The sequence below is a fragment of the Leguminivora glycinivorella genome, chromosome 15 (genome assembly GCF_023078275.1).
Source record: "Leguminivora glycinivorella isolate SPB_JAAS2020 chromosome 15, LegGlyc_1.1, whole genome shotgun sequence".
In the NCBI taxonomy this organism is placed as follows: Eukaryota; Metazoa; Arthropoda; class Insecta; order Lepidoptera; family Tortricidae; genus Leguminivora; species Leguminivora glycinivorella.
The window spans coordinates 21,038,383-21,065,668 of NC_062985.1; the positions used below are offsets into that span (position 1 = coordinate 21,038,383).

At 39.1% G+C, this 27,286-nt stretch overlaps 3 protein-coding genes across 9 annotated transcripts in view; 1 reads left to right on the forward strand and 2 right to left on the reverse strand.

Moving 5' to 3' along the window:
* LOC125233818 (serine/threonine-protein phosphatase 6 regulatory ankyrin repeat subunit B-like) overlaps positions 1–1,651 on the forward strand; it is a 150,327-nt gene extending 148,676 nt beyond the window's left edge. Inside the window, exon 12 of the mRNA XM_048139948.1 lies at positions 280–1,651. Within this exon, the coding sequence (XP_047995905.1) occupies positions 280–305 (26 nt within the window). The 3' untranslated portion in view covers positions 306–1,651. The remainder of the gene's footprint in view (positions 1–279) is intronic.
* Positions 698–2,675, reverse strand: LOC125233785. Its single transcript, XM_048139886.1, has 2 exons — positions 2,217–2,675; positions 698–1,761 (listed from the first exon to the last, which is right to left on the reverse strand). The coding sequence occupies exons 1-2, from the start codon at positions 2,539–2,541 to the stop codon at positions 809–811; spliced, it is 1,278 nt and encodes a 425-aa protein (XP_047995843.1). The 5' UTR covers positions 2,542–2,675; the 3' UTR covers positions 698–808.
* A 3,047-nt stretch (positions 2,676–5,722) lies between these two features.
* LOC125233784 (trithorax group protein osa-like) overlaps positions 5,723–27,286 on the reverse strand; it is an 84,503-nt gene continuing 62,939 nt past the window's right edge. For 4 of the 7 annotated variants that reach the window (XM_048139885.1, XM_048139879.1, XM_048139881.1 and 1 more), the window contains 3 exons: positions 24,496–24,662; positions 17,912–17,990; positions 5,723–8,003 (listed from right to left, as the gene is read on the reverse strand). In XM_048139885.1, coding sequence (XP_047995842.1) covers positions 7,885–8,003; positions 17,912–17,990; positions 24,496–24,662 — 365 coding nt within the window. In that variant the 3' untranslated portion in view covers positions 5,723–7,884. Of the gene's footprint in view, positions 8,004–17,911; positions 17,991–18,107; positions 18,292–18,378; positions 18,576–24,495; positions 24,663–27,286 lie in introns of those variants that run through there. The other 3 variants (XM_048139880.1, XM_048139883.1, XM_048139882.1) reach the window with 3 other exon arrangements.

A 27,286-nucleotide genomic window follows, 5' to 3' on the forward strand; every position in this document is an offset into this window, starting at 1 on the left:
CCTGTATAATAAAGGAGCCATCATTGACATCCTTCCTACATTCGATATTGGATCGGATAATGAGAAAACACTCTAAAGCTCCATTGTTTTTGTTCTGCAGCGGATAGACTGGCAACCTGCAAGATCACAATTCCGTTTTTTATGCGAAGACTCGCAATATCATTTACTCTGTCTGCCCCTTTTAAAAATACAAACGTGAGTTTACATGTATGCTTACTTTGGTCTTTGGTAGCGAGATGACAATCTAAAGGCACTTAAGGTCTGGTTGTAAACCCGCAGGTGTGGAAGGCGAGGGCGAGAGGTGATGGTCAGCGACGGTGCTGCTGGACCGCCTGGCGCAGCGCGGCTTCGCGGCCGACACACGACTTGCGTTGCCGCCCACAGGTGGGACACTACCTTACTATGGCATATTCTTAATCTAAGGCATGAGTAGACGCTCGAGCGTTCGATTCGGCGGCGCGTGCAGTGTGGACTGTAGACTCATCACAAACACTAAACGCCTATATATTCCGGGATTCGAGCCAAGGATTGGCTTTAGCAGGTAGGGCCACAAACCACTAGACGAGACATATCGTCAAACAGCGTGTCAGGTGTAGTGTGAGCTTACTCTAGCTTACTTGCTACTTAAAGGTTATGCTGCAGACTCCTTGACAAGTCGCTAGCGTCAAACGGGGATAGTTTTCACGGACGTCTTTAAAATAGACAGAAAAAACTAAAAATATTTTACTTATAAAAGTAACAGCGTAATATGTAGATATAATAAACAAGTACAGTTATAAGATAAGCTACCAATATCTAAGGTTAATGTCTAATTATCATAATTTAAAATGTATTGTTCAATAAACTCGTCAAGCACTTCCAATACAACTTTCTTGTAAGCGTCATCATTTTCCATCATGTTCTTCATAAAAGTAGTTTTGTCATTCAACATTATCTCATCGAAGAGCGCAGAATCCTTGGATATGTTTGTCATCATATCATCGTCGAGCCAGAACGTTTGCATCAAGCAGGCATGCGTCACAAGCCCCCAAAGATTCTGTTCTTCTGCTGAACTCATAAAATTATCCTTAGTTAAAAAATCTTCAATATCGATGTTATGATTCCCGAGTACTACTTTAAGTTCCTCGTAGTAATAGGTCAAAAAGGTGTCGAGGTTTTCCTTTCGATAACGAGGTGTCAAGTTGCAATGAAGAAGTTGCATAACGTCGCCCGCTGGAGGCATGCAGCGCACAGCGGCAAAGTCCACGAACACACAATTGTCAGGCACCACACATTCATCTTCTAGCCTCTTATAATGAAACAGCATGTTATTATTCCACAAATCTCTGTGACATAACACGTTACGATGCTTTTTCGACGGCTCGGCTAAAATCAATACGGAGTTAAACACGGTGTCCCACCGGTTCTCAATGGTTTTCATGGCATCCGTGTGTCTATATTTTGAGAATGCCTCAACGGCGTCTAAAGCTCCTCTCCTGCACTGGACAAACCAGGAATCTGTTTCGATGAAGCCTCCTGTCCCTAGTTTTTCGTTATAATGTTCTTCAAGTTTATAAGGGCGCTGTAATTCTTTAGTCCTGGTCTGCTCGAAGATGATGGAACTGGCGTGGAACCTAGCGAGAGCTTGGAGAGCTTGCTGAGTGTGCTGCTCGTCAAATTTAGCAAATCGGCTTGTCATCTCGTATTGTTGTGCGGACAAATCTTCGAAGACCACTGCGTTTTCGAGGCATGATACAAATTTGGCGCTCCATGGTTGCATACCTAGAATTAAATTGGAAGAAATTAGATACATGTGGGAAAATAGCATTATAAGGCACATGACGTACCTACATCTAACACTGGTTGGTGTAATGAGTCTATAATAACAAACAGGTACCTCATCAAGTCATCATATTAGGTACCTACCCGACTTTTCCTATACCTAGGCAGTTCCATATTTACGCAACAGGTATCTAAGAAAGATAAGTATGTATCTCTTTGTTAGGTGCGCTACCTAGAGTTGACGATATATTTTGTCTCGTGTTTTCCTAATTCATTTAGTAAATTAATTAAGTTATATGACGTTTTTGCGTAACTTGGTAGGTCATTTGGGACAATTTGCACCTACATACCCTAAATATAAAGTTATACATTTGCCACCAAATTGGCAGTAGGTAAAATCTAGAAAACTGGCAGTAAGTAAATATTAGGTAAGTATGCAATTTTATTTTTCTTACCTGGTACTGTAATATTCCTTTGAATAACATCGTGAAACAACCGTTCATTGTCAAAGGTCCCCATCTCCTTATCCATATTCGCTTTCGCTGTATTAGTTAAAGAAACGGCCTTGATGAAAAAGTACAGCTGCTTTCTCTTATTGTTTGATGTCACAGATACCCTCAACTTCAAGTAGTCTGCTCCAAATCCGACCATTTCATCTCCAACATAATGCACTGAGTAATTTTCTATAACACTATCCCCAAAACCGTCCTCGCTTAGGACAAGTTTTATATCTTTTTCAGATATGTAATGGACATCACAAGAATCCCCTTGAGGATTCATTTTTACGTATTCTACACAGAACGTTATGGGATGAAATTTCGAGCTGCACTGCGTTAGGCAGAAGATAATGTAAATGACGTTTGCCAAAAATAGACCGGAAAATCAAGATCAAGATTTTGTTTACCCTTATAATATGTGACGGTCCCGACCGTCTGACCTTAGGTTTTGACCTTTTTTAGCGTCCAGTTTTTTTTCTCAGCGTTAAATTGATACCGATATTTAATAAAAGATGTAGTTCCACTGGCGGCAGCGAGACGAGGCGATAAGTACATATTAAGTTTTGTCTAACTACATTTATCTTAAAAGTACTTCTAGCTTCTAATTCTTTCTTTTGCCTGGCTTCTTCTCATTTATTTGGGGTCGGCACTTTAAATCATGCGCCACCAGGGCATTCGGCAGGCCCTGGGTCGTTTGTGGTCTTGCCTTCGTTCTTCAGAACCGTCATCCTAGTTTTTTAGGGCTACCTGATCCTTCATCTCCAATAGCCACAACCTGGACGCATCTGTTTCTGGTGGGCCTTTGAGAGCTTTTTTTAATATAAATTAGGTGTTAGCCTCACTACAATAAAAGTGTTAAAGAAAAGCGCTTATAAAGCTCATGCACTTAGCGATATCGTTCACTTGAGTGGACATCTGCCTTAAGTTACGACCTGTTTTTGTTTCTAAAAATAAAGTCTGTATACCTGACTAACTTTGGAGATTGCTAACTTGTTTGTCGCATTATTTATTCATTGTAGTGGTCAGTAGTACAACAGGTCAGGTACCAGTTGTAAAAAAACCATACATTTTCGCCAAACGTCATCATTTTGTAAGAGCTAGTTTTTAAGGTAGCGAGTTATTTGTGAAGAAATATAGTAATAACAAATTGTCCTATTATATTTTCAGCTCAAACTCAAAAACTCACCCCACCCAAAGTACACCACAGATTTTGCCCTAACTACATTATGTTGTGACAGGTTGCGCGCGCTACCGCGAGTTGTGCTACCGGGCGTCGCACGCGCATCTACCCGACGAGGCCGCGCCGGCACCGTGCGAATGCATCAACTGTCGCCGTCGTCCGTGAAATTCCACCGTGACTGTGACCGGATCCGTGCCGTCAGTCGCCGGACCGGTGCCGTCCATCTTGTGGCGCCAATAACCGATTATATGATTAGTTAGACACAGCATGCATCAATAGTCGCCGTCGCCTGAGAGACTCCACACCCGTCACTGCGACCTGATCCGCGCCGTCCATCATGACTGGACCGTCTTGTGACTCGAACGCGAGTGCATCAGCTGTAGATGTCGCCCGGAAAACTTCACTTATGTCACTGTGATCGGATCGGACCCGTGCTGTCCGTAATTTAACTGTGGCGCGTCTAGATTACCTACGCAACTAAAAATGTCCACCGTGAAACTTACCGTCACTGTGACCCACAGAACAACTGTGGTCTGTGCTGTGACCGGATCCGTGCCATCTTTTGCCGTACGCGTAATTAACTAAATAAGTATTACAAGACCTTGGGCCGAGGATAGTGTAAAATTAAATGCGTTTTTAGGTATGTACTATCAGCTGCAAAATTGCATGGAGAAATTATGAATGAATTCATTGATAAATTCGCCATGCACTTTTGCAGCTGATAGTACATGTTTGTAATACATACCGGCCAGTCCGGCCGCCTCATGAGATGATCTCATGCGTGTCCAAATGACAGTAAAAACAGTAATCTTATAAAAACAAAACAAGACAACCCAACCAGCTACAATCCGAACGAAAACAGATTTTCATTGCTGACTTGCAATGTTTACTAATCATAATCCAGTTTGTAGCCGCCAAGGTCGACTTGTCCTTGTAATTGGGCAACTGGTTTTTGATTTTGTGTTTCTGAAATACCTACACAGTCACGGGGGGTCCGAAGATACTTATACATATAAGGCAGCTGCATTTAAGGTTAGCTGGAAGAGATCCCTTAAAGGGATAAGTTCGCCTTTGAACCTCTGTTCCTGTAAACTGTATGTAAATTGTTGTACACAATAAAGTGATTACTACTACTACTACCACATATAGGTTGCCACACAGAGTTTGTATCACATGACACCTCCCTCCGCCCAATCCTTCAGGTGTTTCCATGGGCAACGGTTATCGCTTACCAGACTTGTCTACTCGTTTGCCTCCTCTTAAAAAATGACAGAACGAACATACACGAGGCATAAACACATGTTGCCTCGTGCTGCAATGTGCCCCGTACTTTCTAATTAGGCGAAGGTCCCATTTTCATGTTCTCTTACTCTAGGTAGTCTAGGCTTTAGGACAAACAAGAGATATCCGGCTCGAAGGACCAAGAGTTCAAAAAGATTACCTGTATAAGTATGTGCCTGCAGTTTCAATTAGCCCAGTTTAACTAAATTAATTAATAGGTACCTACGAGAAACTCCTTCATGGGTGAATGGGTGGTCTTAATTTGATGTTAATAGTCTAGGAAAACAGAAGAAATCAAGATATCCGGTTCGAAGGACCACAAAATTGCCCAGAGTATAGTCACTAAAACACCCTCTGACATGGGCCAAAATATTACAGATTTTTACTCCTTTTTGCAACGTAACTTTAAGCATACATACCTGCCACGTATCCACTAAATAGCAAATTAAATCTTTAAAAGTCATCTATTTTACTCTTAGGTCTCCCTTTATTGTTGTTTTTCAAATTTAGCGTTAGTTATGGCACCATCTAAAGCTGTCAAACTCTGGGACACAACTTCCTTCTCTTCTTCACCGTCATTGCGAATATTATAGCCAGTGCCTAGTGAATGAAAGTTTCAATATTGGCTGGTTTTTAGGCCATATTAAAAAAAAATCTGTTGATATATTACGGAAAATGTATAGATAGGCGACGTTTACGATTTAGTAGATTAGTTAAATTCAAAAGATGGCACGTTTTATATTATATTATATATATATATACTATCACGTTTTGGAAAACTGTTATGTAGATTATGTTATTTTGCACATCCAAAATCGCTTTTATAATTAAGGAAGTAGCGCGCAATATATTGTGTGTGGATTGTGGATACATACATAAGTAACGCCTTAGCTTGTAACTTAATGTCAAATTCAATTTATCTGTCCATTACTGTAAAATATATCTAATATTAATTCATTGATTTACCCTAGCATAAGTTTATTGTAAACAAATAATGCGGGAATTCTCTTTACATAATTTATTCAGATTATACATAAGAATTTTCGTATTCTATTATTCTATTGCAAGAACATGGTTTTTATCAATATAAAATTCTAAGCCAAAATAGGATACTTAGAATTAAGAGTAAAAATAGTGTAGGCGGCTAACTACTGTATGGTCCAGAAGTGCTAATCTAACGTAACGTAATCTTGTGAGCTAAGTGTTAATATTAAAGTATATCTAGGGTCATTTCTATAATTATTATAAAATCTCAGCAATCTCTATGCCTGTTCACCTGTATCCGAAGTCTATTAAATTAATTAAGAACTTTATGATAATGTACATTAAATCTATTTTATATTACATCGATATAAATATAAACATTAATTTTAATTACATGCTTACCGATGTTTTTAAATTTATTCGTACAGTATTTAAACATATTCACAAGGCCTACCTACGCGCGTTGTATAAAATGTAGTTTAAAACGATTCAAAAATAAAAGGATTATTATAAAAAATATCGTCTAGTTATTTATACCCGTCGTCGAGGAGCGCGGGCCCTAGCGTGTAGCGCCCGCCAGTCTTCTGCCAGTGATTTTAAATAAAACTTATAATTACTTATTACTTTTATTGTAAATAAAAGAAATACACATGAGAACCCACAGTTTTGCCACAGAACATGTGATTTGACCACATTGGTATAATCTTTCAGAGGTACCATTTGATTGTGGTCCGTCAGAAGACATCGAGAAACGGAATAGTAATAGATAATTATTTCATGTCAACTTGGAACATTATTGATACTGTATCAGGGTGGACACATCGCTCTATTCTCAATAAATGCATTTGAGCGCGACAAATCTATTTGACACGATTCTTAGGCGATTTACTTACGTTAGAACATACATTTCAGACAGTTGCAACAATTACAAATAATTTGTAAACCATGGATATGGTTATTTTTAAATCTACATACAAGTAGGTAATATTGATAGAAAAAATACCGATTCATTCAACATTTCTTGGCAACAGGAAACTCCCAAAACATTTAAACGTGATGTCACAAAATGATGAATCCTCTAAATCCCTATTGCTTCAAACACATCACAAAAATAGTGTCTGCTTACAGGAAATATCTTTATAACAATTCTAAATTATACAAGAGTCGGTATGTGTTTAACATTCACTGGTTTGAGTCATCGCATCCACGCTACACAAATGTACGTCCAAAAGAAAACTAAACTAACTTAAAGTACGAGACAAGAAGTATATAAGATCAGAGTTCAATATCGTTTGTGTCCTAAACATTGGTACAATTTTTAGATTCAAGCACTTAGAATAAATGGGTCAGCGGAGAAGCGATAGATAGGTATCAAGTATATTGTCATCGGCAGACAAGTCTCGTATAATAATTTAGTTAGCAGTATTGAATCTTCTTATACACTCCCGCCCATTTAAACAACATTTACAAACACAATGATTGCCTTCATTGAAAGTAAGGTACAATAATATTATACAAGTTTAGAAAAGTGACAACTGCTTTGATGAAGAATGGAAACAGATAAAATTTGAAACGACCAGACATCAATTTGTTCTAAAAACACTTATCTACAATTGATGCAATAATTTTAATCGATTTGTTCATACTCGAGATAGTGGACGACCGCTTTTCTATACACACGTAATGTTATCCTCCCTAGATAATTATTATCATTTCATTGGGAAATATTTTAGCACAATTTACTGTATATTTGGTGGCCTTTTATATTTCATTTCAATTTTTATTGTGAAAGAGAAAACAATGTTAATAAATTTTCAAAAGCTTCTAATAACAATCACTAAAAATAATCCAAAGAAATTGTTAAATACACAAAATTGTTTTAAAATATTCTCTTCTATTTTAATATCTCAAGAGGAAACACTGGTCGTATGAAGAAACACTCACATCCTGGAACTGGTCTTTGCGGGGGTCTCTAAAACACAAGTTAGGAGGCCCCTACTCTAAGAGTCGCCACTATCATTGACCGTCGGTGTCCAGTCAGCACTATGGAAGTTTCGCTGCGCAATGCAATGCCCGCCATAGAGTTGTCTAGACGCCGACGGCCGGGAGGTATTTCAGAGTTTTGTAAGCAGTTGCCGGTTGATTGTATAGTTGTATACACGTGTCGTGAGGGGTCACTCGTTAACGCCGATAGGGATGGTAAGACGCGGCAGTGGAGCCCGAGCTCGTGCCGTGGTAGCCGCGCTTCGAAGACCGCTGGTAGCCATCGCCTGAGCCCCCAGTATACTCGTAATCGTCACCTACACCAAACACTACGTTAAAGAGAGTCCAGGGTATAAAAATAGCAATTTCAAAAAGCGATTGGAATGAGTTGAAAAACTTCATTTAAAGAGGGCGCCACTGTTTAGTTGTTTTTATATCTCAAGACATTAACATGCAATTGGGTCCACTTGTACTCCTTTTGGACCAATAATAACTTAATCTTCCACCCGACAGGAAAATAAGTACTAAATACAAATCATTAGCAAACATAAGCCAGTTTGTTTTTATAAATTATTTTGTTGTCAGAAGCGCCCTCTGTAATGAATTTAGTTTTTAACCCGATCAATTCTAGCAAAATAAAATAAGAACTTACCGCACCACGCACCAATCCAAGCATTCAGATTAACCTTTTTTTACGTCAATATTAATTCATAAACATACGTATACCTACTACTAGCTACATGCCACCATATTTTACATACAATTTTACAAAACTATGACTCAAATACTTGCAAAATTTATATCCCCTTGAATTCTAGTTATCGGTAGATATAGACTTATTTGTAAAATTGCGTTGAATAGAAGTGGAAACAAGAGTATTATTATACTCATACTCAGTTAACTCTCATAATAAATATGTTACACAACCTGGTAAAAAGTAGTAGAAATTAAAAAGTGGCAACAGCGTCGTGTCGTCTCGTTTTTACACACATATTGGTAAGACAGGGATGACACGACGATGTTGTCACTTTTTAATTTTTACTTTTTTGCCAAGCCGTACTACATTTCCACCACTTATGCTGGACACCATAAGAACTGTTTTTTTTTTTTTTACTAATTAATCCTGTAGGTCAGCTCAGCGTCAAAAGTAACAATGGCCAAATATATCAGAACATAATTATCCTTATTTCTATATGGTAAAGGTGTGTTGCAATCCATTTTGGCCACATTACTATCCATTTGATGCTGACTGTACCTACTTAAGTCTGAAAATCTAGGTAATATATATAACTATTAGGTACCTACTACAGAGAGTAAAGAGCTATCGCCTAGCTCAGTCAGTTTACTAAGCGAGACCTGATTACGTCACATTACATAAATAATACTTAATCATTTTATTAAATTGCACTACACCTAGAAAACTGACTGAGGCGAGCAGTAGACTAATAACCCATATGTGCCCAACACGTAGTTTTTTCCCTATTTTTTGAGGTGACCACCTCATTTTCCTACATATTTAAATTAGTAGCGTGTTTTCAGCAGTGGGTCGAAAAGACCCTATGGGCATATATGGGTTAAATGGATAGGAAAAAGGATAGAAAAGGTAACCTGAGGCGGACGCAGATATGTCGGAGACGTTACAAAACGACTGTTGGGGAGACACCATGGCACCACAGTATATCATGGGCACCTGTTGACAGTAGCACAGTCAGCGAAGTGGCTAGGCGAAGTGATTCAAACGATTCGTAGGTAAAGTCTGTCTGCTTTTCTAAGATGAAGTACGCCACAGGGTAGGACTGTGGTATAGGCACATTTACTGTACTGTGTGCTGTGTGGCTAAGTAGCGGAGACCGAGGTGAGTTGTGACAGAGGAGAGTTGTGACAACATCGATTTTTGGGAAATTTAACTATTAGCACTCTCCCCTGGATCTTACAAAACGGACAGACTATACACAGGATTAAGAGGGTGAATAATAGATAAGGGTACAAATTTTTAAGATTTCTGCTAAGCAAGTACGTTTCTGCTAAGCAATTATGTTTTTCTGCTAAGTAAGTAAGTTTTAGAGCTATGAGAGGGGAGTACTATAGGTAATATGTATTTGTTATGCACACGAGGGAGTAAAATATTAAAATTCCAACCGGCCTTATTTTTTCGTCAGTAATAATAAAATGCCCATTGTTTAATTTACCCTATAAAGTAGCAGGAAAATAAGATATTGATGATTGCACGTATTATGAAAAGTTTTCATTTCTCGATTTGCTTTTTAGGGTCTAATTGAAGTTTATTTTTTTAGACTTCCAAGCACTAACATTCAAGTGAAGCTGAATTTATTTTTGAACTCATCATTCGGTCGTAGGTATTCGAAAAATGCTTATATGTCACAGCGATACGCTGTCGATCTGCCAGTGGCAAAACCTAACATTCCTTCAGCCAAAAACGTTGCCCAAAAAGATTTTTGAAGTTTAGAATAAAGGGCCCACAAGGGCTATAAAAGCATTTAACTTTTGATACAAGCAGGGCAGAAACCCATAAAGGTGGAGGAAGTCTCTAACCCTTTTGTGAAAGCGGCGTGTTTTCTATTGTACATTCTAACCCAGTATGTACCTATATTTTTAAATGAACTAGTATTCCGCTTGTATCTCTAGCTAAAAGCGAATGGTATGTGAATTTTAAGAACTTTTTCTCACACTTAACTGACTATGTAACCTTATTAAATATAAAGAGACCAATTCGAACTTACATTCCGATTGAAATCCGATCAGATTTGCCGTGCGTATGTGAAACGGACGGAGGAGCCTGCAGGTATTTTTTTTCTAAATCATATAATATTAAACGCTTACTGAGACAATCTTACAAACCCAAACACTTAGGTTGCGTTGCTTTATCGCCTCCTGTGTCCATCACCAGATCAGCTCGATGGTATCATAAATTACGTGGATGACAAAAAACTTTACATATGTGACATTTCAGCTCAAATCCTTGACTGTTTTATAGGACAAACGTACATTTTAGGCAATCCATATTTTGGAAAAATTGCAATGTAAGTTCGGATTGGTCTAATAGCGCTAACAGACTACCGCTTCGCACCAAAGCCAATAAGTGAGAGCTAGTACAAGATATCTCTCTCGGTGACCTTGGTACGGTCACAGACAGTCACAGTAGAAGACCAGTAGTAACTTTTCTAACTTAAACCGCGCTGTATATATGTATGCGCGCCGTTATGTTACCGTAACACATGTAAGCGAATAGCCGGGTCCACACAGAGCAAGGCTCGCCGCGAGGCAATGTGCTCACGCGGCGAAAATGTCCAATGTAGACGTGCCTCAATCAGCGCGCTTTGCTCGGTCGAGCAACCTGTCTCGGATGAGGCAGGTTTACATTAACATTTTCGGCGTGAGCACGTTGCCTCGTGGCGTGCCTCGCTCTGTGGAGGCTAATGAGAATGAATCTTTCTCATCCGCGTGTTGCGTCCGTACACGGCGCGCACACATACATACCGCGCGGCGTGCGTTTGTTAGAAGTCACTACTGGTCTTACACTGTGGTGCGGTGAAGATGTCTGTTAGTCAAGGTCGTATGGTCAGTGTTGTGTAGTGAGTACTCGTACATGTAAATACGAGTACGCTATCCACCTGGGGCGGCGCGCCGTCGCTCATCTGCACGGCCATGAACTTGGGACTGCCGGCCGAGGCGCTCACGCCGTCACCCTCTGTGCACATAGCTGGTAGCTTTATTATACTAGCTACAGATTATCCCTACTGACGCGGGATATGGTCCGTATGACAGTTCCTTCAATTCGCTTTTGGGAGGACTTAATAGCCGGGTCCACACTCGCGCGGCAAACGTGCTATGTAGACGTGCATCAGCCGAGGCAGTGCGCTCGTTTTGCTCGGCCTAGCAACTTGCCTTGGCTGAGACGGTACACGTATACACTGGAAGTTTTCCGCGCGAGCACAATGCCTCGTGATGTAGCTCGCTCTGTGTGGACGCGTGTCTCGTTTTTAGAGTAGGTATGTTTATATTATTGTTAAATTGTTACATCTCCAGCAAAAACTTTTGTCGCTTTGGCCAGATATTCGGATTAAGATGCAAGCTCGACCCCATGGTTAGATTGGTTAGACCAGACTTACGATAAAAAAAATGGGAGAAAAAAAGATTAACTAGTGACTTTGACACTTCACCCTACCAAAATTAAATGTCATACGGATCATTATAGGCAGCGTCAATTTTAAATATGTACTGCGCTGCGGTAAGTGTGGCGAGTAGAGACAGAACAAGCCAAGCTGGCAGCGACTTTCATTTCATTTCATTTATTCATCCATTAACAATTTACATTGTGTTTGAATTATTGACTTTGATGGCACAGCAGTTATAAGCATACGTCACAAATTCAAAGACGTTTAAAATGAATGAATACCTAATCGCTTCTAATATTGGTCTGGCTCTATGCACTTGTGTCTCAAGCGATACCACATGGGAGAAATTGTTCCTTCGACACGAGATAATGCCTTGACTTAACCCCCAAGAGTGAAAAGTTATGTAGTTAAGACCATGTCCCTTTCTTTCGGCTTTGGTTGGCTTTCGTTGGTACCTAAGGGACAATTACACCGAGCGGCATCAGAGACGTGCACTGACACCTGCACTTACCACAGTAAAAATGGTTTTGTAAAGACGCTAAGCACGAAGAATGTCCTACCTCAATCCCACGTGAATAAAAATATTTAACTGTTTTATTTCTCGCATTGTAAAATAGCCGGGTGCACACAGAGCTAAACACGTCGCGAGGCAAAGAGCTCGCGCGGCAAACGTCCAAGGTAAATGTGCCTCGGCCGAACGTGTCTTACACACGCGGGCATTGCCTCGCTGTGTGGACCCAGCTATTGACCGACGCTATCATAAGGGTGGCAAGCCATATAACTATAGGTACGTGTGCGAAATTCTTCTTGCTTAGTGTCCTTTTAATTTACTAGTAGAAGAAAAGATCGTGTTGTGAAAATGGCAGTAAATAATTACTTTAGTCGGAATGGAGGAAATTAAGCCTCCTTATCAAAAGTTGCTTATGAACACTCCGCTTGCGATAGTAACTTAGGAAAGTTTACGAAGCACACTGACGGCTTAAAGATTAATAGTATCAAAATTAAACTGTTTCTTAAAAAATCTCAAAATATAAAATTTTGCGTTACCGAATTATATTATGATAAAAATGCTCGAGAATTCGTTTATTATGAAACATCAAATAGAATTTAAGGACGCTGTTTATCTGCACAAGTAATATTTTCATGACACGAGATTTTTCTTTAAAGTTCTATTAAGTCTTTCTACTATGCCGTTATGATGTGGGTTGGTTCTTCCCAGGGTGGAAAATTGCACATCAACATCTATCGTAATTATTATGTTTTCGAAATCGTTTTGTGAGTATTATTGAAGGCCGGAATGATCAGAATTTTTCGCTTACAGTTTCCACCCTTAGAAAATTATTTCAATATCTTTGGAGAATTTCTAAGTAACGATGAGGGTATCTTTTGTCTGTTTGAAAATACTGTTTCTATAGTAGTCATTTTTCTCACATCAATGCAATGATTTGAAATAAGATAGTGATATTGTTAACTAGGTATGACAAATTATAAGATATAATATGTATATGAAAAGGGCGACAGTTGATACGTTAAGATATTGTACAGTACATGTACAGTGATGCATCAAGATACATGGTGTTGGGTAAAATATCTAGAGAAAAAGCGAATTTACAGCAGGAAATGCAAATAATATGTAAATAAATGTTGGAAATAGATATAATAGAGAGTTGGAAGTGTTTCTGGTCAGTGGACACTACCTAGTGTTAAGTAGTCGGTTATCGGTTTAGTTGTGCAAGACTGTTACGGGGTCGCGGGTACTCTATGCGCAAATATAAAAACAAAAATTATGATAACCTGCAGTGCCTCGGGGTCAACTAATACTAAGGGAGGGACGCAAACATTAAAAATGCCAGTTTTATTTTGAATTTTTTGATTTCTTTTAATTATCTACGTTTTATAATGTCCTTAAAGTAGATATATATTTCATCATAAGATATCTCAAATATTTGCAGTGGTAGATAATATTAATATTTTAATTAATCAACCAGTAGTATTATTTAATTCATTAAGATAGAAGAAGCTTAATAATAGGAAACTACGACAAAACTTGTTTTTTTTTCTCATTACAATTACAAACTACGTACTTATATTACCAGTTAAATCTAACACTAATATATACCCAAAATACCTAATATGAATAATGCATAATTTCTACTTCAAAAGACCAGTGTTATATTCTGTGATAGCACTTTAATCATTACATCAAATACTTATTAGCTTACAAGCTTTTCGTCTTAATATTTTAGAGTTTCGGTTAAATTAATAATTAGAACCGTAATTAACTAATTATCATTAGGTAATGTAAAAACAACAAGGACGATCTCGAGTGAGTCTATCATAATTTTCCTTTTTATATAACGAACATAAAGTAACTTATGTAGGCCGCGGCGCGGCTACTAGGCTCACGCAATGCACTCGCTAGGGCTAGATATAGTATGTAGTTACATTAACATTATAACACATCTAGATATACGTCTTACATCGTAACATGCTTACTGCGCAGAGGTCGCCACGAGCTCGCTGGAGCGGCGGCGGCGGACCTCGTTACATTTTAGGAAATAATACAAGTCTGTATAAATACAGCCCAGAGGGCGGCGTAAATAAACTTATATACTGCCGTAAGTAAATATTACTTTAAATATTGTACATCAGTCGATACTTCACCTAACAATTTTGTAATCTAATCAATCGAGAATTATGTACTTTAATTCACTATTAAGAAATCATAGTTTAAAAATAATCAACATCATTTTTAATTAAAACAGAAATAAATAACAACTTGCCCTAAGTTTCTTTTATAATAATTAATGTTATAATTAACTGTAAAGCCCGTGCATATTATTTTACGATAAAATGGGTCTCATAATTACATTTATATTTAAATTCTAGTATAAATATGAGGTTGTATATTAATAATACCTGCATTTTAAAATAAGTTTCGAAAAGACTACAGTAGATCGAGTTCGCGGGTACATTAAATGCAAAACTAAACAGTAAACAGTCGAGTCGAGGTCAACTTAGTCTCGGCTAACCTAACTACAACACTAGGGTCGGTATAATTAGTCAATTACGATCGTAAATATATTATAGTAGCGTCGAACGCGTCGACGCGGAGATATCAAATACCAAAATACACTTTTACACAAACATGTTTCCTTTATATTATACTACAGAATAAACATACACATATAAAAACCGCGTACACTATAATATAAAGTAATACAAACAAGAGTCGAAAGGTTAACTACACAACAGTACTAGAGTTAAGCCATGATTAAGATATACCATAAACATTACAGATACGTTATGTATAAGATGTGCGGCCGGCGCGCGCCGGCGCCGACGCGTGACACTTGACAGACGATCCGAGAACGAGTCTTACCGTATTTGTATTTTGCTAACTATTTTTAATTAATAAATTCATCCAATATTTTATGCTCATCTCCTATATAATAATAATTAAAAACCCATATAAATAGTCTTCGATTGATTTCCACAATAATTTGCACTAAGTTTAATGTTGAGTAAATCTAAAATTTCTAATACATATTATACTTTATTTTAAATAAATTATACTCTTTATGTTAATTAGAAGATTGCCACGACGGTTCATTACAAACTAAGTTCTTAAATTGTTCCGAAGTTTTGTGAGTGTGGCCGGAGGCCGCTTACGCCTTAGTGCTAACGTTATCACTGAAATCAACACAATATAAAACATCTCTATAATCACTTAACTTTTTGTAAGGCATCGTTTCCTAATATTAAACAGATGTGAACAATTTAATCGTATTATATCGGTGGTTGTACATTAGCCTACGTATCGGTAGCGGTACAGTAGAGGCGCCATGGCCGCGCGCGAGGCGCGGGCACAACAAATGCGAGTAAAAGCTGGAGGTACGACCAAACGAGAGACGTCACAGGAATGGAACACAAATTATATCTAACTAACGTAGGAACGAGAGCAAACGAAACGATACCAAGCCGTACTACACACGTAACCTAGTGGGCAGTTTAGGCACCGACGTTTAGTTAACATTATTTCATTATCGTTATTGTTAATAAGGTACGAGTCGATTGGCTACATACTGATCGCGTCACTCGAGTATGTACTATATAGAGCTATAAGAATGTACCAATATGCGAGTTACCTATGAACATCACAGTGTAAGGCGTTTCACTATGTTTTACCGTTAATTTGGGACTACGCACCTCTCGTCGCGCCGCATTACTTATAATTTGCTTATACATCTCACAATACTTCTCATAGATAAATTATAATTTACTTACGGAGCGATCTTACATAACCCTATTCTAAACGATCAAATTATGCATTCATTGTAATCATCAACAATTCGTCTATTAAAAGTTAACAAATCCTATCGGGCTCCTTCGCCGCGCGCGGCGGCGGGTGTGCGGGAGCCGGCGCCCCGCGGTCGCGCTCCGCTCCGTATTACTTAGCTTACCACTAAAATTTTAATCAGTCGATCGGTCAAAGGATTGAGCGATATAATACAGTAAAGGACTAACATTAAATTTAATCTAACAATGTTATTTTAAATTATAACTCACTTTGTGTGGAGCGGGGCGACCGCGCGGTCGGCCGTCTCGGCTGCGGACGGCGCGCCGAGGCGAGCACCGAGAGCGCGGCGTGCAGCCGAGCGGCCGCCGGGGCCTCTATATACTTTTAAAAATATTTGGCAATCACATAAATTAAAACTTTAAAACTATGTGACGAGAGACTTGATTAAAATTATGCTTTACACACAAGTAAGTATATATATGTATATGTACAGGCGCGGGGACGAGAGGCGGACCGCTATATCCTAGTGCTTGAGCGTCATCACTTAACAAATACGTCATATTATCATTTACTTTTGCTCATTTTTAACAATTTGGCAGGTAAATTTAATTCATTAAAGTATAAAATCCGTATTATCAACTTAAAGTGCGTTAAAAAACTAAAATGCGTACTAGAAAACGAATTAAAATTACGAATATTTATACAGAATTGATCCCTTTACAAAATAAAACGGGAAAATTATATATTAAAATCACGTTCAGTCATACTATGTTTTGTTAAATATTAACACATAATTATTTCATTACATCCCTACCGTTTCCTAAGTCTAGTGGGTGGTAAATAACCAAAATTCTAATATTAAACATACATACCGATATATATATACCATATTTATACATAGTTATTAGCTTAAGTTAAGTTGTTTTAGGTCACTTCCCTAAATTGGCCTTGTGTAGAACGTCTGTCAAACGTCACGCGAGCGACCGACGCGGCGAGCGCGCGGCCGGTAGAGATCCTACCGAATCTTCTCACAAAATATTAAAAGAAATCATTTAAAACTACGAAAAATAAACGACAATCTGAAAAAGTGTAAAGGGGGTCCCTTTACGAAAGCCCGCATCCAAAAGAATAAAAGCAAAGTGAAAAAAGTGTATACTTATACACTGTCGGGTCCTGCGAGGGAGGTCGCGTGCGGCCTTGCAACGCGATACTTGCAACGATACTCTTACCAACTTATACAAGCTTAAGTTTTAAAACCTAGTAGCCTGAGGTCTGTTAGACTATGTTAAATTTATTAAAATTAACGTCCTTACTTACGCGTGTGGGTTTGTGTTAATGCAGTCGATAGCGAACTTTATAACAATAATTAAGTTACTACGAGTTCCGATATCGAGCGCGTCGCATATGTAAACTTACTGTTTTTAAATTTATTGATAATTCGCTCGTAAAATATTATTACTTAATTTAGTATCGAAAAAAATTGACTTTTACAAAAACCGTATCGAGAGCTCGAGAATTGTATAAAAATGAACTCTATAACCGTTAAACTACAATATCGATTTAACATCTAACTTGTCGCGGGCGTACTTGGTCGCATCAGGTTTAGGAGCCGGACCGCGCGGTGGAGAGTACAGGTTTTGTAACGTTGCCGAGGTGTGTGTGGTAGGGGGTGTGTGGTGGGGGGTGGAGTAGGCGAGTGTGCAGGAGCGAGCGAGCCTCTACGCGGCGGGCCACTCCTTGTTAAACTCCTGGTTGAAGTGTTTGGGCGCGTGGTGCGGATGGTGCACACCTGGCTGCTGCGCGGGCGGCGGCGCGGACGCGTGGTACTCGGAGCTGTAGGCGCGCGCCGAGCCGCCGTACGAGGAGCCCTGCGGACACCGCGGGTCATCGGCACGGCTGCGGGCGCGGGCGGGGGGCGCGCGCGAGCCCTCCGTCCACACCCGCCATCGCCATCGCCATGGAGGATCGAAATGAGGCCATCGGTATATCCACGTCCGAAACATTTATTGTATAAAGTGAGGCCGCATTCTGAGCGCCCCATGATGCTAATATTATGCTATTTTAATTTAACATGATCTCTTTACTTAACGGTACGTTCGAGTCATCTCTGAACACTTAAAGTACGGCTCTTAAAATTAAATATATAGATTATATTAACTGTTAATGAACCTGTAACAATACGAGAAACATCCAAATTTTACTAATTTGTACTTTAAATGCCAATTAACAGGTGTCGAGATGAAACGGAGCGGCGGGTCCGTTCGGGGGAGCGGACCGCTCGGGGGTAACATGTAACATAGTGCGATGCGATGCCTTTTTGATGAGCGTTACGTCGCAAGAACCGACCCGTCCGCGGGGGAGACCCCGGAGTTTCGCGACTTTCCCTCATCCGAGCCCCGCCCTTATTAATTGTCTTTCGGGATGAGCCAATCTTGGGGGCCCTGATCGACCAACTGGAAAAGAAGAACACTCTGTAAAGTCCCAGTCGCCAATGTGAGAGACGTTAGCATGTAAGTAGCGCAGCGTGATCATGGCCACAAGCGTGAACCCCGGGGAGGGAAGGGAGCGGTGATGAGAGACCTTCAGCGAAACGACTGGCGCTCCTGCCGCCGCCGCGACCGGCGCCGGATCAAAAAGACATCGCACGTTAACCTTCTGAAAACATGCAAAGGCGCGTCGTCTGCAAGCACTCACGCACACGCACGGACACGGCACACGGATGCAGTCAAACAGTGGCTCGTCATGCGCATTCTGCCCGTAACACTCCAGACGATGTTCGCTGAATTTCACTCGCTCACCGACATTCTCACAGCTCATTCAGACACGGAAGTACAACCAATGGAGCCCTAGCACTCGCTCGTCGCTCACGTCCGGATGGATGATACGAATGAAAGGAAAACTCATCACTCATGCACTTCATACATACTAAAAATCACGCCAAATAAATGAGGTAGATGCGGGATAAATCAATGAGTAAGCGAGGGGGGAGGGATACTATGGGAGAGGAAGCAAGCCCCGAGGTACTCGGCAAATAATATCGTAACGAGTAAAGCTGTTCCAACTTGGCTGTACTTTCGTTAGATGCATTTCACCATGGCCATCGTAAACGTGTCACAATGGAATTTTATCTTGAATATCGAATTGGCTACGCATTCAATAAAGGAATTCAGATTATAATTACATCATTAGGATTGTAGGAAAATTTCATTATATATTTTCCATTCAGATATTCAAAATAAAATCATATAGCATTCCCTCGTATAAATACTGTAACTAAATGAAAATTCATAGTGTAATACAAAACGGAATAAAAACAGAATTCCCAATCATTTATTTCAAAACCAAAAGTGGAATATCTTCATCTTGACGTTACGCAAACAGGGAAAACACTACAGGAAGCAACTCAATCTAAGTTTTCATTAAAATCTTCATTCCAAAACTCTTGTGTTGTCCCTTGATGACTTCGAAGTATTTTTATACGATGCAATGTGTCTTGAGTAGAGATATGGAGCAGATTGCCCTACGAGACCAACACCGCTAACACTCGCCAAAGCACTGACCTGACTCAAGGAGCTCGCCGTGACGGTCCACTCGTCTCTTGCGTTAGATCAGGCCCATACATGCTTCATGGCAAATCCTTACATTACACCCGTCTTTGGATACATTTTAAAGACAAATTTCCAAATCTCGTTACTTGAAAGAAGAACGCATCTTTTTTACGGGTATGTTCCATTTCAAATACGAAGGCCCGAAGCAGTTGAGATGGTCATTATATTATAGTCATTAAGCGTTAACCAAAGACATAAATGTAACTCCGTATAGACGGATACAGTCGGATACCTTTGGGGAACGCTCGGCTAGATAGCACTAAAATTAATATTTGACATTTTATCACATATCAAGCTAACAATATGGGCCAAATTGTCAAAACTGAGGTTCAAAAGTTTTAAGCTTGTGTCGAGAGATGGCAGTTTATGAACTGTGATTACACATTTTACTTTGACAGTAACTCTCTATAATACTCGATCCTCTTTGGCGTTAACAAAAGGATTTTTGAAGAAAACAAAAGATACCTAACCAGACCATTTTTCGGCGAGGTATTAGTTGTATACAGTTTGCACCAACGCGTGCCGGATTTGATGTGCTTCTGATTAGATAACAAAAGGCAAAAATTAGAAGCTCTTTTGAGTTTCAAGTATTATCGGGCCTTTGTATTTGACATGGGAGTATATATCGGTAAAATTTCTGTGGTTTTCAATAAAATATATCCAAAAGAAGAGAGCCGACGACGGCCAAAGCCATTATGTTATTTGTATACCCCCTACTACGACGGAAAAAGCACAATTCTTGAATCCTTCGTCTCATGACCAAGAATATCTATTAGGCACAGATGTTCTTGGTCACTCGATGTCATGACAACATTAAGGTTTACATTCCAAACTTTAATGTTTCATGGGTGTTAAAATTCTTGTCTTGTTTGTTCTGAAAGATAATTATATTAGAGAGATGCTTTCAAGTTTTTATAAAATAATATAGACAATTGATGCCTTGTTTTTTGCAAATATTATGCATATCATATACGATTTAGTAAAAACTTGAAGGGAATTTATTAGTTTATATAATCTATTATAAGTTTATTAGTGTGTCCAAATTGTTGTTTACTTTTATACATCCTTTATTTTTAGTGTTCAGTTTGTACTCTGAGGGTAATAGACTATAAACGGTAATTCGGAGACACGTTCGATGTTTAAAGGTTATGAATTAATTTGCTGCGAGAAAACGCCGACAAAGTGATAAACAATCATTATGATCATTAACACGGGTTTACGAACAGAGGAGACGTGGCTTGGCTTAACTTAAAATTAGTTATGTAGGTATCTATTATCACCAAAGTTATTTGGAGATAAAAAAATACGGTATAAATCAGCAGACATCCCGACTTTTGAAGAATATAAATATAAATAATTTATTCGTGACGTATTCGAAAAACAGAAATGACTTAAACATAACATCACAAAAGGTAGGTGGGTAGAAAAATTTGCCACGAAATGGTCCAGACTAGGGTTTGCAAAAACCGGTTAACTTAAAAAACCGGTTAATAACCGAGACTTTTCCTTCAAAACCGGTTAACCGGTTATTAACCGGTTTTGAGGATTTTTAGTAAATGGCCGTACTACGTAACAATTACCATTACCTTTAAGAATTCTGATGTTGATGATATCGTAGCAGGTATTACTTGCACGATGAAGATCATTTTTATCCAGTTTTTGGAAATTTTGTAAAATGATGAAATTGCAAAAAAAGGCTTGTGTGGTTTGAATGTGACGTCAGTTTTGCGTTTTCTAGGCATGTGACGAAGGTCTACAGCTCCCAGAGCCCCTAGTAATACAAGCAATAGGCTACTTGACCCTTTTTCAAAGTATGTCTCATATTATTTAATTAAACGAAAAAAAATAGTACCATATTTTATTACGACTTAAAAACCCGCAAAAAAATTATTTAAAGTTTACTTTTACGTGATCAGGCAAAAACAACATCAGCCATATTAATCTATAGAATATCTATGACATGACGTCAGTCTATTCAGAAAAAAAATTTTCACATTGTCACACGCGTCAACGACTATGAATTTTAATACAATAGAGGTTGCTTCTGTGGAGATCTGATTACTACCTCTAATTTCCATAGTTGATCTGAATTATGTGACGTCACTCCATTGGCCAACACCGTTTTCGGAGTCCATAATTAAAAAAAACATACACACATCTTTAATTAAAAATACGCAGTCATCACGCACTTTTAATGCCCGCAAGCTATAAATATTGATTTCTTGAGTCAAATACTACAGAAAACAATAACTTGATGTGCTAAATTCGATACGAGTCTAGTAGCCTATTGATGTAAGAAAACCAAGATCTCCATTTTACCTTTCTTTTAAAAAATATAGTTTGAAATATACGGTAGACTCCGGTTACAACGACGCTCAAGGGACAGCTGATATTACGTCGTACTAACCGGATGTCGCGTGTCGTACAAAACGAATTTCATTTCTTTTAATTAAAAATAATATTCTCATCTCTATTACTAAAACATTTCAATCAATAGGTTTATTTACAGGGTATTATTATGAAAGTATTAATACCTTATTTTATTGTGACTAGATTAGTTAGAAAAAGTCATTTTTAGTATGTGTGCTTGCTCATCATTTGTAAGTAAAGCTAGTTTATACGCAATCAAAAAATACAAACTGGGTTCTATTTAGCTAATAAGATTAGACCCGAGGCGAACAAAATGTTAAGAGGGCTTTCGTGTTAAAAATAGTGAAATCGCAACCGAGCGCTCGATCATACCGTGTGTGGTATCAAATTAAAGGGCTTTGCGAGTAGTTTATAAATATATATCACATTATAGGACTTTTTCTACTTGGTCTAACAAAATATGAGAAAATGTCCAAAAGTGGTAATAATTGTACCGGTGAAGGCTCGTTTTCAAAAAATTGGCAAAAATCAATAATAGCAATGTATAATCACTAAGGCATAACAGCAATTTAAGTAAACGTTGCAGATTAATTTAGTACAAAACTTGCTTCGATGTGATGTAGATTTTCAAAGAAATTGTCACTTAATTTTAGGTAATTTCTGAAAAAAATTGAATTCGCCTTAGGCTAGTTTACTCTTTTTCAAAAACTTAAAATAAAAATCTAGTCTGAAATGATTGTGGTACAGGATATACGAATTATAAATTTACCCGTTTTAATATTCAAAATTGTCCAAATTTTACAAATAAGATCGACTGATTCAGCTCTATACGTGCGTTTTTCTAAACGTGCATTAGAGAAAAATTCATAATTAATTTAGTGAGTTAGTTTTCAAAAATCCAGTCTTATAAAAATCAAGATAATAAGATGCTCTAACTGGAACTTGAATTAAATAAATCTATTGGATAACGGAAAGTGTAGTATTTCACCGACTAAAACTATCAATTTTACATTATTTTGACGTTTTTTTTTTAAAGCAGCCTTAAAATTTTAAAAGCAAAACTCCAAAAAGTTACATGGCCACAATGTAACCTTGCTATTTGTTGTAGGCAAGACAGGGGGCCGTGCTCGGGTGGAAGTAGCTTTTTTACCTCAATTTACTAGTAAAACTAAAAACTTTGTCGCTCGTCGTTGCAACCGGACTTGACGGACGGATTCTGTATAAAATGTGTCGTAAAAGGCGGCTGGTCGTTAAAATCGGAGTCGTAATAAACGGATGTACTTTCATACTATCACATACGAAAACCAAATAAATATCTGTGCTTATGTCGTTGTAAGTGACCGGCCACACCAGAGCGTCGCGTGTCTCGGGGCGCGCAACGGACGTCCGCGCCACGCCGCCTCAGTGTAATTCAAAAAACGTCTCCTCAGTACATTTTGTATAGGAAGGACGTAAGGCGCGCCGCCAAGCGGCGCGGCGCGCGCCACGCCGCCGCCACGCCACCTGGGGCGCGTCTTACGTCCTTCCTATACAAAATGTACCGAGGAGATGCTTTTTGAATTACACTCAGGTGGCGTGGCGCCGACGTCCGTTGCGCGCCCCGAGACACGCGACGCTCTGATGTGGCCGGTGCCTAAGAGGTTGGATGTTAGGTCTATGCGGAGTCGTCGTAATAAACTAACCGGACTCTACTGTATTGTACATGTATAATTCAGTAGACTCGGGACTATTAAAATAAAATAAAATCATTACAGATAATAATGTTGTCAATGAAAAGTAATAAATAAACTTGATTAATACAAATCATTATATAATTACGTATTTTTGAACCTTTTTATGGCAAATTTTCCAAATTTTGAGAAATAAATACGGTTTCGGTTATTAACCGGTTAGAGATTATAAAAACCGGTTTTTAACAGAGGCCAAAAAGTCTCGGTTAACCGGTTTTTCGGTTAACCGGTTAACCGGTTTGCACACCCTAGTCCAGACTCAGGATGGCTAACGCCTGGGAGGTCCAATGATATTACGTCGGAGCCATTATTATTGTAATAGCGAAATGACATTTTAATTTTTTCTTTCTGCTTCTCGGCAGGCAAGCATGATCGCGTGATAAACTATATAACGCCAGGCCGTCCTTTTCGCACTATTTGTCAGTGCAACAAGGACGCACCGATGCGACAAAGTTTATCCAACTAGTGTTCACCTCTTTTCCTTTGTCGTCGGCATGTTCTCTCAGCGTATCTGCCGGCCTAGTCAAAGTGACAATCGTCAACGCTCCGCGTGTTACCGTTCGGAGCTTGAGGTAGTCGCTCGGACTAGACTGGGTGTAGCCTAGTGTGTGTGTGTGTGGACATGGACATGGACATGGACATGTGTGCGGTCAGCAGCGGTGTACCTGGTCCTGCTGGTAGGCGGGCGGGTACTGCTGGTAGGAGGAGTAGTCGGCGGAGGAGGACTTGCTGAGCGCGGCCGCGGAGGAGAGCGCGCCCGTGAGCGCCGGCGCGCCGCCGCCGCCGCCGCGCCCGTACATCTCGCCGCCCTCCGACAGCGGCACGTACGAACCTGCATCACACAAATATCATAAACGACATTCCAAAAACACGATACGGAATAAAACTTATATTTTAGACCCGACCGTAACATAAACACTGTCAGGCCAATAATACATCTTTATTTTAATTAGAACGCCTAAAAATCATTTCTTAGCAACCACCTGTGTCCGTTTTACGTTAAATAAAGTCGTCAATGCGTCATACACTACATTATAATAGTAGAATAATAATTAGAAATCCTGGCATGAGCACTATGCTCACTTCTTAATCTGTAATGTTATGGCCCAGCAACTAGTTCAGAAGTGGGATGGAGACTCTCAACGCCCACCCTGCGATCTTCCTAATCTGCGAACTCTGTAATGTTATGGCCCAACACTCATTTAGAAATGGAATGGGCCTTGCAACTCGCTATATCGTTGACGCAACTCGCTATCAAGGCCTGTCCTGACCTGGGCTATCATTTTCCTATTCTGTAATGTTTAATGTTACGGCCCAGCAATAGTTCACAAGTGGTATGGGGCCTCGCAACTCGCTATCGACACTCACCGGAGGCGGTGGAGTTCGAGTTTTGTCCGTTCCAGGAGGAGGCCGCCGCGCCCGAGCCGCTGTAGCCGGCTGCACAAACACCGCCCGTTAGCCACCCCAAGGTTTACGCACGAACAGACCGAGTCTAGGCGAGAATCTAGTGCTTGTTGCTAAGTCTACTCCGCTTGACTAAACAATATGGCAATCAAAATCTAAAGACTATCCAAATTTTAGTTACTTTAGGCCTGAGCCCTAGATTAATACTAAAATGGCAAATGAGTTTAGCCAAAGATTCCCATAGTAAGAACGGGCACCGTGAGGCAACTTTCTTAGTGTGCTACGGGACTGATAAGATTGGGAACCTCTGAGTTAAATAAACTACGACTATCACTATTATTTTTGTATTTCATATAATAAAAACTCTTGAAATGTACATTCTATTCACAGCGCGTAAAAAATCTCAGTCCCACGCACATTTTTAAATAATTGCAGAGACATTTATGCATCTGATTGGCATTCACCCATGTAATTTTTCACACATTAGAATAGTTCACTAACACGAAGCATATAGAAATAGCCTGCGGCCTACTCGTGCGTAAAACCGTGGACGTTGCCTCCCAACTACGAGCATTATTCTGTCGCAAACCTTTTAGACTTTCAGCTCAATGGAACTGAAGCATATGCGGATTTGCGTTGCTTTCCCACAAACATCTGAACGTACCGACGGCGATTTAGACGCGGCACTGCCTGGATGTGGACTAATTCAACGTTCAAATTAGAATCTCTTGAAATCAAAGTCAAATTATCGATTTTTTTATGGGCGCGAGCTTAGCTTATTTTTCTTGGCTTCGTCTCCCAAGTGTCGCCATAAAAACCTTTAGTCTAATAGTTTCCATAAAGTTGTTGAGTTAGAGCGGTTTCGCACTACATCCGATCGGAATAAGATATGTAGTAGCCGTATAACTATTTCTATCTTATACTTTTAAACGAGCAATTCTTGTATATTTATTTATTTATTTATATATATATTTATTTACACTGACGATCTCGGAAACCGCTCTAACGATTTCGCAGAAATTTGTTATGTGGGGGGTTTTTGGGGGTGAAAAATCGGTCTAACTTATCCTTAGGTCCCGGAAAACGCGAATTTTCGAGTTTTCATGAGTTTTTCTTCGCGCGCCATCTCGTGTGCAGTAGTTGTACTGTTAAGACAGAATTCTTTCGGTTGATGTAAGTACTATTTATTGCAAACACTAGATGGCGACACAGGCGACAAGGCTAAAACGAATAGAAAAATACACTATTTGAGTTTTTGTGGCAAAATGCGCGCCATCTCGTGTGGAGTAGTTGTGTTGTTAAGGCTGAGAATTCTTTCGCTCGATGTAGGTACTATTCATTTTTGAACTAGATGGCGACACATGTCAAGGATACGAAACAGAACCGAGCGAAGCTCGGTTGCCCAGATATTGGTCATTAAATACCGCACTAGATCCGATATCCGTTATCCTATTTTTTCTGTCATTCTTCGGAACAAGTGCGTAAATTACCTTACAAATAATTCTACGGCTACGACGGATCTTATTTTCACGGATTCGGACCGGACGGAGTGCAAACTCGCTTTTACGGTAATTTTTTTTTGTGTGGTGTTCAGCAGGCTATGTTTCCTAGAGGGCTTAAAGATTCTTACCGTGATTCTTGACCGAGACGTGTCGAACGTGCGATCCTAACGCTGTCATCACGTCTGACATGTCCTCAGGTATATTATACGATAACAACCCTATGTATAGCGCAGGGTTCGAGGATATATATCCGATATATAATGTATATCGGATATATATCCAGCGAGGTTCGACGATATATATCAATGAATATAAATATCCGATATTTACCATTTGGTTATAAATATTGCAATACAAAAATGGTTTAAAAAATGTAATATTGTTAAAAATATGTTTTTTTTTTGTGTTTGTTACTGTTTTTCTACTAAATGTTGTTTTTAGTAGAAATTTCCTATCTAAAGTTGTATTCATAAATAATTCAATAATAATTGCCTTACATACAAAATGGATATATATCAAAGTTGATATATATCCGATATTTATAATAAAT